This window comes from Gymnoscopelus braueri (genome assembly GCF_963280865.1).
Source record: "Gymnoscopelus braueri genome assembly, chromosome: 14".
Classification (NCBI taxonomy): Eukaryota; Metazoa; Chordata; class Actinopteri; order Myctophiformes; family Myctophidae; genus Gymnoscopelus; species Gymnoscopelus braueri.
The window spans coordinates 44,315,031-44,333,627 of record NC_137619.1 but is presented as its reverse complement, the minus strand read 5'-3'; the positions used below and the strand labels follow the sequence as shown (position 1 = coordinate 44,333,627).

General features: G+C 42.3%; 1 protein-coding gene across 4 annotated transcripts in view; it reads right to left on the bottom strand.

The window, feature by feature from the left end:
* The window catches only part of kcnma1a (potassium large conductance calcium-activated channel, subfamily M, alpha member 1a), a 285,057-nt gene that overhangs the window by 152,169 nt on the left and 114,291 nt on the right, over window positions 1–18,597 (bottom strand). For all 4 annotated transcript variants that reach the window (XM_080448764.1, XM_080448765.1, XM_080448767.1 and 1 more), the window contains exon 3: window positions 736–797. In XM_080448764.1, coding sequence (XP_080304890.1) covers window positions 736–797 — 62 coding nt within the window. The remainder of the gene's footprint in view (window positions 1–735; window positions 798–18,597) is intronic.

Below are 18,597 nucleotides of genomic sequence, written 5' to 3'. Positions count from 1 at the left end.
TCCGCTGAACGGAGCGAATCAGCCTGGATTCCAGGCTATATCTCTCTCCGCCAAAAATAACAGATCTACAAGCTCATAACGCAAACACGTTGTCAGCTTGTAGATCTGTTATTTTTGGCTAATCGTTACGCCCAGCATATGGATGCCGAGGTTCAAGTGGCTACGGTAGAGTTTTGGTGTGGGCGGGGTAGCAGTGGAGTGATGCCAGGATGCTGCTATGTATAGCTGGATGACTGCCAGCATTGGACAGCGTCTCTCTCTCTCGCTCTCTCTCTCTCACACACACACACACACACACACGCAGTCACAGCACTGATAATATCATCCTAGTTCTGTTACCATGGAAACAAACAGGCCTCCCATTGACAAATCCACTGAAACAGATGTGTGAATAGCAGGTGTGTGTGTGTGTGTGTGTGTGCGTGTGCGTGTGCGTGTGCGTGTGCGTGTGCGTGTGTGCGTGTGTGTGTGTGTGTGCTTGTGCGTGCGCCCCCCTGTGGGCATGCACATGCAGCGTACACCCACCACATTTGCATTTTGTGTGCACTGAGGTAATAAAGGATGCACAGCAGAACTCTTTTCATCGTTCAGTTATGTAGATTTATGAGGATGACAAATGCATTCAAAGTACTAGCGTATACAGTACGGATGTCAGGAACACTGTCGATGCTGAGGATAGTTACTGTATGGGCTTTGGATCAAAGAACGTTACGGAAGAAAATTTGAAATACTTACTCGGAAGAGTCTATGAAGTAAATTCCAAGGGCCCCGATGCTGAGTGCAAAGACCAAGACCACCTGGAAAGAGAAAAGGAAGAGAAAAGCAGATTTTATCATCAGCAGTTCCATTTGTAAAAAAACTAAATGAATGAACAAAAACAGAAGGGGAGGATATCTTCTCCACCAGCCCTATATCTCACACCACGTTGCGCTGCGACGTGTTGTGAGCTTGTAGATGTAGATCAGCTATTTTAGCTATTTTTGAAAAAATACATATATATATTGAGATTGAACATTTTAGATAATTTTTTTTTAGACATTATCAAACAAATATCAAGTGTATTTACTCCAGTTTGACCAGAAAAAGGGATACAACATACTGTATCGCCACCAGCCATAAATCTAGCCACCCTAATAGAGAAGGCCGTACTTTGTTTCCTAGTAGGCAAACAGAAATTATTTTTCCAAACCCAGCACAAATATCGTGCATGCCATGGGAAAAACAATACACTACATTGCATGCGTGCAACTTTCATATTTTCCGTACAGTTTGTATTTTCATGAAACGACATGATTGCGCAATACTTTTGCCGGAAGTCCTCGGACGCGATTTGCATCACACTTATCCAGTTACACAGATGTTGCCACTGATTTTGTCCAGTAGAGGGCGGCCCCCTACAGCCCAACATTGTATGTCTATTCTTTGCAGACATCACCAATGTACACGGCCGGTGCAAGACTTGCATGTAAAATTGCACAAGGCATGCATGCCACCAGCAACAAGCGGACAGGAGACGCCCTATTTTCTTTCTTATACAAACAAATCATGCCACGAACAGTCAACAGTCAACCCACTACTAGGGGTGTACTGCCGGTGGAGCGAAGCACTCTGAAGGTGCACGCACGCCCGCACATTCACGTAGCCTACTGTAGGTGTATAGGCTACTGTCAGATGTTCTTTCTGAAGCCTTTTATATACAATACATTGTGGGTTAATAAATAGGCCTACATATTAAAGAGGTTATTTCAATCGTGATCGCTCACGTGCGCATGCATGCGCTTGAGCGTGCACGTGGCATAGTGCTCTACTAGCTAAAACATCCAGAGTACACCCCTGCCCTCTCTTACTAGGCTTACATGTCAGACGAACGATGTGTGTGCCGACTAATTTATCAAAAGCGAGTTGCCTATCCAATATGTGTCCTGTCGCCAACTGCAATGCAGCCAGGTCACACAATCGGATGAGCAATCATGTGCGTTGCAACATCATACCATGTCAGCGGCCGTGAAAAAAACAAAACAAAAAAAAACGATACTGGACAATGAAAAGATGTTGCTGGCAACGGCTTTACACCCAGTTAAAATGGAAAAACGTTTTCCATCAGCTCTGACTACATTGACACTAGGCTACTGCAAGCCTAGAGTGTGTGGACTGCATAAACATATGGACTTTACAATACATTATAACGGAACATGACTTTATAACAGCCAACATCTGGTAGGTGAACATCTTTCTTCATCTCGGTGTGTGTGTTGTTTTACTGTTTTACTGTATTACTGTATTATTTTTTCATTTATTTTTTCTTTTACATTTGATTTCATATGTACATTTGTTTTATAAATGAGGGGCCAAATACATATGTTTTTCCCTTAATTACAGTACATTTAATGCCCAATATTTCTACACATCTTCCTACTGTATGTTAAAATTGGCTGAAGGGAGTGCACAGACCACCCCGTCACGCTCATGTCACCATGATTCAGCCATAACCATAAGGACTTCCCAATGCAGCTACGCCCAAATATGGAGTGTGTTGTCTAACCTCAATGGGTCATCATGGCATCAGGTGTTAACAAATCATGCCCATATATGGCCATATACTGATGATATCTAGGATCTCCATATATGGGCATAAAAAGGGACAGGACTGCCAGATACAGACCTCTCCATATGTGGGCATAAAAGGGACAAGGACTAACAGATACAGAGATGCAGAGATTTCCATATATGGGCATATCAGTCGGAACGGCGCTGCAACGTAGCCGTGAGGGCCGCGTAGTATGTATTTCCTTGAATGTGGGGTATCAAAAGCAGAGGCGTGACCCCGCCCTCCCAGCGAATCAAACCCAAATGATCAGAAACATCTTTTACAACCAGAAACATCCTTCACATACCGAAGCGCCACAAAGTATAAAAAAAAACAATATGTACTTTGATCACATGAATATGATTATTGCCTCTGATGTTTGATAATCCGTCCTATATTACATAAACCTGACATTCAGTAGACTCCTGCCAAAAAAAGGAACTCCAATTCAATAGACATTTTAATTAATTTAAATGGGGCCATTTGTATTTGTCAGAGTGAAGGGGAGACCTTGAAATTTAAAAGTTTGAGAACCAGTGCTATAGTCTTTGGTATGACCTTTTTTTTACAAGACAGGGTCTAATAACCATGTGGCTTTCATGTGGATCTCGAGACGTCATCTATAACATCGTTCATCTCATCTATGACATGAATCATCTATGATGTCATTCATCCATGACATAATTCATCTCCATACTTGGCCGACGTTTCAGTTCAATTCAAAACTCCACCGACTCCCAGTATACACTTTTCTGGGGGCCAACATTCTGACACAAAAATCTACAAGCTCACAATGCGCCACAACACGATGCGTGAGTGAGTGAGCGAGCTTGCGGATCGGATGTTTTCGGGCAAAGAGATTAGGTGTAGAGGGGAAAAAGAGCAGACCAAGTACAGAGCCAACTCAGGTAAAGATTACTAGAGGGGTTTAAAGTAAAAAAAAATTGGGAAAAAATCGCAATACGTGACAAAACACACACACACACACACACACACACACACACACACACACACACACACACACACAGACAGACACACACACAGACAGACACAAACAAGACAACGCCGTAAACAACCCAGAGTTGAATAATGAATGCTTGTAAAACGAAAGACGGCGCCCGGTGAACACACGTGGTTGTAAGGGAAGTCGATGCCGTACACACACACACACACACGAGGGGAAAGAAAAGCCACACATCGGTAACCTTAGCCCTCTGTGTGACAGCGTGTCGGGGACCTGGAGGAGGTGGGGTGTCCAGAGGAAATTGATTTTCAGGACCACACACACACACACAATCGTCTCTGTCGGGTGGAAACATTTTTCAGGATTAAAAAAAAAAAACGACAAAAGTAGCAGATCAACAGAAATATAAAGAACTGAAAAACGGACACGCTCGAGTAGAGGTTTCTGCCCCGACAACAGCGATATCAAGTGCTGATGAGCTCTAGCTCAACGACGCTGAGTCATGGCTTGTGACGACTGTGTGGTGACGGTGACCCAGGTCAGACGGTCGGGCTTTCTCGTGTTCCCGTCTAGTACAGTAAAGAACAGTGGAGCGTGGACGTGCATTATGAATCAAGGTGACAGTGGCAGTTGGACTGGTGTGCCTACTTAAGTGGCCGGTGAGTGTAAACATAACGTGAGATTTTGGTGCCAACATCTCACGGCGTAGCACTCCCTCGCATACTACTATAAATTGAATAAACCTCTGTCATGCGAATCCTCAGCGGGTTGACCAATTCATCTGAACGTGCACACGGGCATTGGCTTATGAAGACTGTGACGAAGACAATTTTTCACTTTTACTAAATTTAAGCTGCTGTTTATTAGCAGGTTTCTTTTGTGAACGGTCCTCACAGGCAATGGGATATGTAGTCATGGTTGCAGTCCCAAAGCCCAGACGGACTGTGGGTGGTTATGAACTAGTGTATAAAGAAAGTCAAGATTCTTCTCAAAAACTTCTAAGCAACGGGTGAAGGAGTCACAATTCAGCATCGGTTTAGCAGGCATGTCCTGCAAATGTGGGTCTGTAAATCCTGTATAAAATGTAACCCAATTGGGATACATTTAAACAGGATTTAGAGACCCAGAAGGGTCCATTTGGAGCCCTGGCGGTCCCCAAACCCCAAGTTGAGAACCAGTTTAAGTGCCGTTAGCGCTGTGACAACGGCTCGCGTAACATAACATCGGTTCATCAAGTGCAAAATGACAGCGTCCCCTTAGTGTGCACTACTGTTAGGTGAAAAAACACCAGCGTGTAATTGTGACTCCAACAATAATCTCCGGTGACATATGCTTGCTCGTCGACATCACCGTTCAAACACAATCATCATTACAAAGTCTCCCCCATGGTCGACCACTGTAAAAAGATCCCACAATAGTCCCCCTATCTCTCTCTCTCTCTCTTTCTCTCTCTCTCACGGTACACATTTCAGCCGTCGCACAATAGCAGGCCTCCTCTAGTAGCATTCATTATAGATGATGGGGAGATCATGATTACCTTCATGCAACGGACCGTTGGATTGATGCGGTCCCAGGTTATACGTAAACACCTCCCCATGCATTTTTTAAAACGGCTGGGTACCTGAATGGGACGCGACGGCACGGGGGCGAGGAGTTCGGACAGTGCATGGAGGGTTCGGGGGGGTTGTAGCCTTACAGAGCCCTGCGTGAAAAGCAGTGGTGGAAAGTAACTAAGTACATTCACTTAAGAACTGTACTTAAGTACAATTGTTTGGTATTTGTACTTGAGTATTTCCAATACTTTTACTTCTACTCCACTACATCTTGGATCCAAATATTGTACTTTTATACTCCACTACATTTATTTGAAAACTTTAGTTACTAGTTACTTTGCAGATATACATTATTACATTACAAAACATACATTAACCACTTTATTTTATACCTAGGAAAATTTGAAATTGCCGATCTACAAGCTCACAACGCATCGCATCGCGACGCGTTGTGAGCTTGTAGATCTGCCATTTTCAAACATTACTTTTAGTACTTTAAGTACATTTTGATACCAATACTTTTGTACTTACTCAAGTACATTTCTAATTCCGGACTTTTACTTGTAACAGTAGAGTACTTCTACAGTGCAATATTGATACTTTTACTTAAGTAAAACATTTGATTACTTTTTCCACCACTGTTGAAAAGGAACAAAGTGGGCGAGCCAGGCCAAAAAAAGGGCTTAAACCACTTAAACGCCGGCATCCCTATTGTGTTGAGAAGGCTAATCGCAGGAAAATCGCCGATCGACATGCTCACAACAACACGTCTGGTGAGCTTGTCGATCGGCTATTTTCCCGCGAAAGCTTTCCCCGCAATAACAAGAAAATAACTGGAAAAAAAGACACTAGTACAGAGAGCCCTTAGGGACTACTACGGTCAACCATATGGGGGTTTATAAGTGGTTAAGCTGACATGCTATGATTACATTCTGAATGAGAGGCACTCTCTCCTGGGCTGATTATACAGGAAGCTGCTTGACAGCTAAAGGGGGGCATTGCATCATCTATATCTGATCCAACTAGTTAATGTTGGCCTGAACCTGAATTAGAAGCTAGCCTTTTATTCCCCCACAAGGGGGCATAGTTAGCTTGTGGGTAGGGACCCTTGGGAGCAGTGGATTCTATAGGGGGGAAATCCCCTCCCCAGCTGCCATCAGATTATTATTATTTTTGTATAATTTTTTTTGTATAATCTTTTCTGGCCAATATATGGCAAGTATATGCAGAATATATGCTGCATATATGCCATATTCATGGGTCTGTAACTCTGAGAGTGTACAAATGGAACCAAATGATTTGGTTCCATGTCAAGTTAAGGGGTTCTTGACATGGAAAAGACATGCTTTAGTTGACCAAGAGCCCAACGGCTAATTAGTTGATTAGCTTACTGTAGCGGCGCACGCACGCGCGCACACACACACACACACACACACACACACACACACACACACACACACACACACACACACACACACACACACACACACACACACACACACACACACACACACACACACACACACACACACACACACACACACACACACACACACACACACACACACACACACACACACACACACACACACACACACTTCATTCTTCGAAGCTAATTTGTGCCTCTCCTCGTCTGTGGAAGAAACGGGGTGAGATAAAGAGCTAAACGAGAAAGAGAGAGAAGGAGACAGGAAGAGAAAGAGAGAAAGAGAGAGGGAGACAGAAAGAGAGAGGGAGACAGAAAGAGAGAGGGAGACAGAAAGAGAAAGAGAGAGAAGGAGACGGAAAGAGAAAGTGTCAGAGAGAAAACAAAGAGAAGAAGAAGGTCATGTAAACTGATAGAAGCATCACAGAAGTAAAAGGCAGCAGAACACACAGAGCCTGGGAGCCTGGCGGAGTGCTGGAGATGTTATTTTACTAGAGTAAAAGTAGCAGTAAAACTATGTGGAAATGCTCAAATACATTACAAGTCCTGTAATCAAAATGTCACTTGAGTACAAAAGTATTGGCATCAAAATGTACAAAAGTACCAAAAGTAAAAAGCACTCATTGTGAATGGCCTATTTAAAGGGATACTTCACTTTCACATAAAATAAACATTAAAAATATATATTAAAAAAAAATGAAAGAAGTTATGGCAAAATAAAGGCCCCCTCACACATTAGTAGGACACTCTAATGCGTGAGGGGGCCATGAATTTTCCATAACTTTTTTCATTTATTTTTAATATATTTTTTAAATGTTTCCCCGGCCCTAAAGTGAAGTATCCCTTTAACACTTTCTTAAAATGGCCAATTTACAAGCTCATAATAGCCAAAATATAATAAGGCTTAATTGGTTAATGTATGTTTTGTTATGATAATCAAAATATAGAGTAAATAACTGTAGTGGAGTAAAAAGTATAATATTTGCCTCGTGTAGTGGAGTAGAAATATAAAGAATTGAATGAACATACGCGAGTAAAGTACAAATACTGCAAAATTGTACTTGAGTAAATGTACTCAGTTACTTTGAGTTGAAAAGCTGAGCAGTCAACAGTGAAGCCCCCAGATGAGCTGAGGAGATCACAAGTGTCATCATCTTAAACTGACCCAGTTATTCATCTGTGAAAGCCTGTCCATCTAGAGCTCTCTCTCTCTCTATCTCTCTCATCCCCCTTCTCTCTCCCTCCCTCACTCCCTCCATCTCTCTCTCTTCCCATCCCCCTTCACCCCCCTCTCCCATCCCCTCTCTCTCCCCATCCCCCTCCTTTCTCTCTCTCTTTATCCCTCCCTCCATCTCTCTACCTCTCTCTCTCTTTTCCCCATCCTCCTACTCTCTCCCAATACCCTTTTCTCTCTTTCTCTCTGTCTCTCTCTCCCACCTCTCTCTCCATCTCCTTTTCTCCCTCCCTCCCTCCCCTCCCCCTTCTCTCTCTCTCTCTCTCCCTCTCCTTCCCTCCCCCTCCCCTCCCCCCTCTCTCTGTTGACCTCAAACACACAATCACAGTGATGTGGATGCAGTTGCCACAGCACATCAGTAGCACTGTGTTCAAACAAGAGGAAGCGTACCAGACAGGGGCATCCCCGCCTCCTACAAAATAAAAGCCACGACGAGACGGTCTGCAGTTGTAAAAGTGTTTGTATTTTGACTTCCTTTATATAAAAATATAGACTGTATGTATAACATGATTTAATGATAAAGTGTGTGTGTGTGTGTGTGTGTGTGTGTGTGTGTGTGTGTGTGTGTGTGTGTGTGTGTGTGTGTGTGTGTGTGTGTGTGTGTGTGTGTGTGTGTGTGTGTGTGTGTGTGTGTGTGTGTGTGTGTGTGTGTGTGTGTGTGTGTGTGCGCGCGCGCGCGTCAGTAGAAATGTGTATACTGTATGTAGGGCTGCAACTCTCAATTATTTACTACTTACTTTTTTGATAATAATATTTTCACTGTAATGATATGGTATAATAATAATAATGCTATAATGACACACCCAAAATAGGGATACATTATTGATAGATTATTTCATAAAATTATCAATATTTGTTTTAATAATCGATCAAATCAATTAGTTTGATTACCTGCACCCCATACGTATTAGAGATGTTAACTAGTGGCTACCACCTTGCTCTCTTATCACTCAGTAGAGCCAGTAGAATTATATTAATATTCAATTTTTAATTAATGGAACCATATTTTACAAAAACATGGTAATTGAAAGAAGACTTTAAACTACAGTAGCGACTGAAAGCGTAAAGTATTTATGACAATGTTTACTAATAAGGTAATAAAATCAAGTGTGGAAATTCCACTGATCTCGTTCAACCCAGATTCGGCCAAACATCATGGGGTTAAATGCATTATACTGCTATGCCACCAAAATCAGGAATGCCCTACAGCACCAACAGACATCAAAAAGTGCCCTTCTTCAAAAACGCCATAAAAGAGCTCCTATCTGCAATTTGCAACTGGTCCTAGAAAAGTCTTCTAAGGAATTTTGCCCCACAGTTTTCTTACCCTTTCTATGATGTTATGATATCTTAGGATGAATGGAAACTAAAATATTCTTGCTGTCTGTGTGTGCAAAGAGCAATAGATGGGTTTCCGCGCGACGTCATCACAGAGCAGAGTGCGCAATCTGCGCATGCTTGGGGTAGAACGAACCCGGAAGCGCCTTCACTCTGTTGTTGTGTTCGGGATTTAGATAGGCATAATGCTGCTATTATAGGCATAATAGGATTAATGCTGCTATTATATACAAACAGATCCAACTTCCGACAAATCATTTTTATTGAGTAAAGAAGATATTACAAACTGCATAATTTAATCTACTTTCATTAAACCCGGTGAAGACCATTTCTTTTATGAATGTACATTTGCCCAGAGCTGCTGCGGGTAATAGCGCCCTCTACAGGCTCACCCTCCACTGCGCGCGCATCATCCTCTCATGTTTACAAACAGGAAACCCATCTATAAGGCAGTAGACCGCTGCTGCCCCTAGTGGCACATAGTGGAAATCACACAAGTCATGCAGGACACGCGTGAAATGGCAAAGGAAAAACGACAATCTGAGTAGGCACCAACTGTACAGTAGAAAACGTTCACAACTCCATCCCGGGTACGCCACAGCTAAAAACGCGCGCCTATGGGCCTTGCGCTAAATCGCATATTTTGATAGCTTTTTTCTTTTTTTTTAATTGGTGAGATCTGACCTTCATAGTGACAGAACACTATGCAACGTGATTGTCTTGAATGCGCCAAATCTCCCTTTAACACCAGAAATGACCCCCCCCAATTGTTTTCTGTGTCTTGATGAATTTAATACATAAGACCACAATGGAAACAAGCCATTAGGGTTTTTTGTGTTATCCTTTTAGCATCAATGTACAATTGTACCACTGTACTATTTGCAAACTGTTGATAAAGTATCCAATCAATCAATAAAAAAAGTGTAAAGTCCGGTCGAATCCCCATTGCAATCAACGGTAATTCTTCTGCAGCCAGCAAGGGGGGGGGAGGACTAATTAATGAGAACTGCAGTGCCTGAAAAGCACTTCCTTATTGGCTTCATATCCAGCGGAGCTTCCTTGCCGCCGCCTGGTCTAATGTTCAGAGCCTGATGTCAGTGTTGCCTGTGTAACAGGCGTGTATGTTTTCATTAGTGGATCGCTTGTCTATTTTTAAAGTGTTAAGCTAAACCTGTCGGATGTTTCCCACTGCACGGCCTCCACCAGCCATAGTGCGAGTGCAAAAGAGACGGTGGCAAATTATGCTGCATGCGTATGTGTGTGTGTGTGTGTGTGTACTTTGTATTACTATATTCTTGTGAGGACCATGTTATGCCCTCACAAGTAAAAGAAGAATTTGAGAAACAGACATTGTTGAGGACAGTTTGTTCCATGGTCCTTACAAGAGAAATGGTTTTATGGTTAAAAGTATATATTTTTAGAGTTACTTTATTTACAATTAACCTATTAAGACCGGGAACGCATCGCTGTCATTTTAGATTTCTTTGGCTATTAAAAAATAGCAGATATACAAGCTCATAGCGCGGCACTCGGTGTCTGCTATTTTTGAAAATCGTGGGAATGATTTTTTAATATTTTTTTCCGGAAAAAATGTTAGATTTAGATTTTTTTAAGAAGCGGCCTCAGGTCTTAATGGGTTAAGAAAAGATTCAGGTTGGGGTTGTGATTAGGCATGTTAGAGGTTATGCCTGATTTATACTCGACAGTCGATCTACAAGCTACTGTACCCGTCACACCGTGGTTAAAAATGGTAAAAATGGCATTCATAAAATCCCCATCCTAAAATGCGTGTACATTTTTTTGTAAAAATGTGTGTGTGTGTGTGTGTGTGTGTGTGTGTGTGTGTGTGTGTGTGTGTGTGTGTGTGTGTGTGTGTGTGTGTGTGTGTGTGTGTGTGTGTGTGTGTGTGTGTGTGTGTGTGTGTCTGTGTGTGTGTACGCCTGCGTGCGTGCTGTGTGTGCCTGTGTGTGAGAGTGAGAATGTGCCAGATTGTGCATGGGTTTCAAGTTCCGGCATCTGCAAATATGACACCATCAGAACCATAAACACTTAATGTCACACAATTATAAACATGCACACACACGCACACACACACAAACATCCTGTTCACAACTATGCTTCGGTCTCATCTACACTCCGTCGATGTATTGACCATGGCTACGTTCCAACACTTCCAACGGCACTTTGTAACCAAAACCTGTCAGATAAACGTAGACAGTGGAGCTGAAAGTACAATATTTGCCTCTTAGATGTAGTGGAGTATAGTATGTATAAAGTATCAAGGAATTGAAATACTCAAGTAATGTAAAAGTCCTCAGCAAAATGTGTTATAGCGTTTTTTTTTAAAGATTTGTTTTAGGCTTTTCTGCCTTTATTGATAGTTTTCAAGTGAAGATGGACAGGAAAGAGGGAGAGAGAGACGGGGAGAGACATGCAGCAAAGGTAGTCGGGAACGGGACTCAAACCCGCGTCACGCTGTCAGGCTACATTAGAGCCTCAGTGTCCGGACCGCTGGCGTCACAATAGTTTTAACCAATTTATATGTTTATGCATATGTTATACTTTGGCTATTCATAAATAGCAGATATATAAGCTCATAGCTCGGATATCAGCTATTTTCGTCAACAATCTCAAAAATGTTTGGAAGATTTGAATAATTTTGTATTTTTTTAACACAAATCTTCCCTGGCACAAAATATTTTCAGATGGGGATCCGTGGCCAAAAACACATGATTTTGGGTGTCCTTGACACAAAAAAGTTTGAGAACCACTGATGTGGGTGATGACAGACAACTATCCAGGTCAACAGAGCAGGAATTCAAAGGCCTTGATCTCCAATCTTTTGATTCAAAGGTATGGAGATGGTCGGTCGCTCTGTCGCTCTGTCTCTCTGTCTCTCTGTCTCTCTGTCTCTCTGTCTCTCTGTCTCTCTGTCTCTCTGTCTCTCTGTCTCTCTGTCTCTCTCTCTCTCTCTCTCTCTCTCTCTCTCTCTCTCTCTCTCTCTCTCTCTCTCTCTCTCTCTCTCTCTCAAAAACAGTGCATTGAGAAAAATAAGATACGCTCGGGCGCCATCCACAAACACCTTGGTTAATGCATAACGTTTTAATGCATTATTTAACGGTTTCAATGCATAATGCACCGTCACCCGCTTCCCCTCCGCCGTGTCCGTAAAACGGCTGCCTGTCACGTCACTGTTGTTCCGGGGCGGTCTGGCATACGGCCGGTCCGTCCCGACGCTTTGCCAAGGCCCCCACTGCACCTCCGGTGTTATCAAAGAACAATTAGCGCTCTCGCAGGAGCATATCCTCTTCAATAACGCCTTGGCACCGAATTAAAGCCCACACGCGCCACATGGAAGAGAACAGTGGGATGTTTTGATTTAAGGGGTGCTGATTTGGGTTTTTAATTATGAAATAAAAAAAGCCTACTCGAGCAAAAAAAAACAATACAAAGAGCCCATGAGCCCTGTGGGGCAATGAGGCAGCCAATTCGTGGGCTGATTTGCATGCCGCTGTTACAGAGCATTTTTTTCGAGGTCGACATCAAAGGCGGGAAAAGTAAACAATCTCGCGGCAAAGTCCAAGAAATGAGGAAAATTGCAAAAATGAAAAATAAAGAGGTTCATACGCTTCATACTGTAGTGCACTAGGTTCTCAAGGTGGAGTCCGAGGACCCCCCCCTTGAGGGGGTTTCCGGGGGGTCCCCAGCTAGATGATTGATAGCCAAGTGGACGCTTATGTCGCTGTTGTCGGGCAGAAACCATCTATCTCCATATTCTGACTTGTTTGTGTTTTTTTGTAAATTAACGCCCTACGTGATCATACTACAGAAACACAAAAGTATCAAAAGTAGCAGATCCACAAGCTCAAAATGCGGTGCAAAGCGACGTGTTTTGAGCTTGTAGAATCTGCTACTTTTGACACTTTTGAATTTGAATCCTGAAAAGTAACGGTTTTGGACATTTGAGGTTTCCACCCGACAGAGACGATATCAAACTGTGGGTCCTTGAAAAGAAAAAGAAAAGAAAAAAGGTAGAAAATCACTGATGTAATGCATACGGTATCTCAACCAGGCCGGGTTGTCCTTTCTTTGACATCTATCATGTATGATATTGACATATCTATGACGTGCGCCACTGCTAAAAACCTGGGTGTCACTTTCGACCCTGAACTCGACCTTGAACACCATGTAAAGAGTTAAGAGTAAAGGTTGTTCTAGTTATGCCTCTCGCCTTCCTCTGTTGCTTTGTCTCTCTGACCTTTGTCTCTGACTCCCTCACTCCCCCATCCACCGCCTTTTTCTCTTTCATACACTGAGCACAGTGGTTTTGCGCTTTTACTTTTTACCATGACTTTCAGTTCCATCAGGTTCTGCTCTGCTTTGTCTCGCCGCCATGGCAAGCCCATGGCCCACACCAACCGCGGTGACCTATAACGTTGGGATCAACCAGGTTTAATTGGCTTACCCACTCATCTGAACCTGCTTGCTGGCTTAGCTGGGATGAAGGGCCTTAAAGATCTCAGTTTGGTACCTTACAGGACAGAGAGGATTTCAGAACCACAAGACACCTCAGGCCGAAAAGTTGCCGTTTCATACCCTCCTACAGTCATAGGCGGCGGGTAATGAAGGCTAGGGTAGGCTAAGCCTTCCCAAATGTTATGCTGGGAAATTCTAGGAATTGTGCAAATTATATATAATATATGTGCGCAGCATTATTTAGTAATTTTTTTGTTAATAAATCAGTAAAATCAGGCAAAAATATGAATTAAATAACCTAACCCTAACCATAACCCTAAAACCAAAATAAAGTAACCAAAAACCAAAAAGAAACTAACACAATCCGCCCAGAAACCGAATTTTTGCGTGCACGGATTTCGGCGCGGCCGACCCCCAGCCTTCCCAATTGTCAAGCTCACCCGCCGCCTATGCCTACAGTTGTTTAATCTGCACACTTCCAATCGAACATGATTCATCTCAGACGGATATGTTTTCAGAGCATAATTTACACATGAATGAAACAGCAGAGCGATGTTTGGAGGGTATAATGCTCCTCGTATTAGTCAAACTGTCAAAATTGTTTGCGGAGTAAAAGCAAACATTTACTGTGAGAGTCTATTGCAAGCGTTTTGATTTCATAACAAAATGTGTGGAGGTTATGTAACACACGAGGCTACAGCGTCGTCGGTTACAGAATTAGGCAGATATAGGAGACAGCCGGGGCTGATGCTGAGGCGTGATTCTCGCTGTGAGAATGTCAACAAAGGAGACCTCAATTAAAATTGTATGGCATACATCCATACATAAGCACTCCACGGGAGCCCTCGCCTTCCACTCCCACCAGCAATAGTTGGGGGGGCGCTACAAAGGACTCTGTATTCCAATCACATGGCGCTCAAACACAGCCTCCCCAGCAGAGAGAGGCTGACCAGGTTGCACTGCAAGAGTTCCAGTATACATCGCATGACGTTAATGTATGATGAACAAAATATTGTACAGCCAAAGAATCTGAACTAAGTCAATTTTATTCAAAAAACTTGTTTACCCAAACTGAGGATGCAGACAGACAGACAGACAGACAGACAGACACACACACACACACACACACACAGACAGACAGAAGTAACGCACAGGGACTGGGAATAAAGTACCACATACCAAGGAGATGTAGGTATATTACACAACTCTTGCTTGGCCCTCTGCACTTTGAACTGCCTGGGAATTAGCATTGTGAGAATTAAGAGCCAATAACAGGTGTAGATGTAAATGTGTAGTCAACGTGCACACCGTAAAACTACAGGGCAAAAAAACAAAAAACAAACAAAGAATATAAAGTCTAACAACAGTAAAAAAAAAAACAACAACATCATTAACAGCAGTTGCCTTAGCAGGCCTCTGCAGTGATGCCAATGGAAAATCCCAGTAGTCCTAGAGCAGAAAGCTCCCAGAGTCATTGAGAGAGAGAGTGTGTCATTAATCCATAGACCAGAGCGGAATGTCCGTTGGCATCATTGTTATAACCTCATGGCTATCAAACACCTTGACACGCCTTGAAAATACCTTGAATCGTCAATCTCTCGAATCCCCTGCTCTTGACAGGAGGAGGTGATTGACTGTCAAAGAAATGGAGACGAGGCACCAACACCTAACATTTTAAGCCAGGCTATCAGAATACTGGAAAGTCCACTGCAGACTGTCTGAGATTCGGCCTGCCGATATATACCCGTCATTGGCTTTCCAATGACGATGAATGTCAATTGACACGTTCGTAGAAATGTAGTCTACTGAATGTGTTATAATTCAGTTTTTTTATTCTTTCAGAAATATAGAAATAGGCGATCAATGTTACAGCTGCTGCGAAGCAATGTGTCGTGGCGGGGCATTTTGAGGAGCAAGAAGGCGGACGAATCAAATAGGCCTATTATTACTATTATAGACTATTATTACAATCGGTCTCATCACAATTATTTGAAATAATTGCAATTATTTTGCATAATCGTCATAATTGTTTGCATGTTGAAAACATTTCTGGTTTTCCAAAAATAGCAGAAATAGCAGATCTATAAGCTTACATATTTCCGCTATTCTCACATTTTTTTTTAAGTATAAAATGATTAAATATGTCAGCAATTTATTCATATATGAATTCATACACAAAACAGATCAACCCAGGCATTTTATATGGATATGTAGATATCTAAAGTATACTGTAAAAAGTGTGGATTCACATCCACACTTCTGCAAAATGCATCTGTTGATCCCACAGTATCTACCATAACATGCATGTGTTAAGCCATATAGATCTACTGTAAAATGCATGTCAATCCACATATGTACTGCAAAATGCATCTGTTAATCCCACAGTATCTACCATAAAAGGCACGTGTTAATCCACATATCTTTAGTGTAAAATGATGACATTCATTATACGACAGAAATGTCAAGGAAAGAGGATTAAAATGTTTTGGTTATCTGAATCCTTGGACCAAAGTATAGTGTCAGGAGAGGAGGAGAAATATCATCTCTTTTGCGTGGAAACCACATAATGTCCAAAACTGTTACTTTTCAGGATTCAATTTCAAAAGTAGCAGATCTACAAGCTCAAAACACGGTGCGAAATAAGCTTGCGACTCTGCTGCTTTTGATGCTTTTGTGTGACGCTGTAATACGATCAAGTAGGCCTTTAATTTACGGGCAAACAGTTCAAATATGGAGATAGAGTTTTCCGCCCGACATCTGCGATATCCAGTGATAACCAGTGACCCCTTGTGAAATACTGTGCTGAAGTGTAAAACGATGACTTTCGTCGTGACAAAAAATGTCAAGGAAAGAGGATTACACTTTTGTTGTTGGGGGCAGTGTTGATTTCGTCGACTAAAACTATGACGAAAAATGTTCGTCGACTACCTTTTTTCACTGACAAAAACGTAATAAAAACAAAAAAAAACTAAGCTATGATGACTAAAACTAAGACTATATGTTGACAATTTTGTCAACAAATAAAAACTAGACTAAAATGTTAGTGAGGGACTAGTGGAGAAGAGATCCAGTAGAACTAAAAGACGCTTGGGTGCTCTGAAAATAGCAGAACTACAAGCTCACAACGTGTCGCGCTGCGACGCGTTGAGCTTGTAGATCGGCTATTTTCAGCATGCAACCAAGTGTAAAATCAGCCTTTAAGACGCCATCAAGCACCGCCAAAATACTTTATATTTTAGTTGACTAAATCAACTGTATATTTAGTCGATCAAAATCTTATGATATTTAGTCAACTAAAACTAGACTAACAGTAAAACATTTCAGGTGACTAAAATATGACTGAAACTAAATGGAATTTTAATCAAAAGACTATGACTAAAACGTAATCAAAATATGCTGTCAAAATCAACACTGGTTGGTGGGGGGTTATCTGATTTCTCTGACCAAAGTATATAGTTGTCAGGGAGAGGAGGAGAAATATGTTTTGACAGAGTCGGTACCACAGCACATGGCTCCCTCCCTCTGACATGCTGTCTCGCTCATGTTTTGTCCCAACCTCGCTCCCACTCTGTGTGGCAGTCTGATGAGAGCCAGGCGGGCCTGCCCTTCAGCAGCACTGGGCTGGTTATGCAAGCCTCCACCTCCGTGGATGGTGAGTGAGTCACGTGGGTATCGTTGCTGTCTGGGGGGGGGGGGGGGGGGGGGGGCAGAAGAACGTCTTATCTCCATATTTAAATTTTTTGTGGGGGGTTTTATTCCCGGGAAATTAACGCCCTGCTTGATCGTACTACAGCAGTGGTGGAAAAAGTGCTCGCATTTCGTACTTAGTAAACGCATCAATACTGCAATGTAGAAATACTAGTAAATGTCCGGAATTCAACATTTTATCTATTGAAAATAGCAGATCTACAAGCTCACAATGGGTTGCGATGCGACGCATTGTGAGCTTGTAGATCGGCTATTTTCAAATGGCCTAAATGTATATAGGGCTGAAGTGGTTAGTGTGTTTTCTAATAATAATCAAACTCTACAAAGTAACTAGTAACTAAAGTTTTCAAATAATTATAGTGGACTAAAAGTATAATATTTGTCTCTGAGATGGAGTAGAAGTAAAAATACAGAAAATTGGAGATACTCCAGTAAAGCAAAAAGTGTCTGATGGTGAGAAATACCGGATACTGGGAGAGTCGTGGGCTTCTCTCTCCCTGACTGCATCCATCATTAGCATATAGGCTAACTACAATGGCACCCTTCACCTAGTTCTCATTCAACTAACCCTCGGGGATAATGTTTTTTTTTCTTTTCAGGCCAAGCTCCCTCAAGGTCCACTTAGCGATGAGAGACACGAAGCAGGGACCTCCTACATATACTGTACAAAATTGTGTTGCGTATTAAAAAAAGAAAGTCTTCCATGCAACTTGATATCCATACTTGGCTGATTATCTCATCAATGTCTGTTGACCGTTGGGAGATTTGAGAGTGTCTTCTTTTTTTATTATGGGTTTTCTAATGCAGTAGTTCTCAACTTTTTTCATGTCAAGGACCCCCAAATTGATATGCATTTGGTCGGGGACCCCCATCTGAAAAGGTTTTGTGCCAGGGACCCCCAGAAGAGAAGATTCATAGATTAGTTTGACAGCACTATAATCAGTGCTGTATCTTTTTGTCTCCGCCGTAGGTGGAGAGTATGTTTTCGCTTCGTCCCGCCGTGTGTGAGCATGGCCCCTAGCCAAGCTAACATTGGTCAAGCTCCACGTGACACGTGTCAATATGTTGACACCAATGCCTTTGATTGGCTAGAGGGACGCATGACGAAATAAAATCCTATAAATAGGTGTGTCACTTCAAAAAGCCGTTTACGTCTTTTGAAGTGAGGTAAGACAGGATCAATCAGTCTTGATTGGAACAGTACCTTCCAGTCCAAATCACCCGTCCGTGCGTGTGTATGTCCCTCTGAGAACACCTAACATTGGTCAAGCAAAGGCGCAGAAGGCCAAAGCTAAGAAAGCATACTCATCT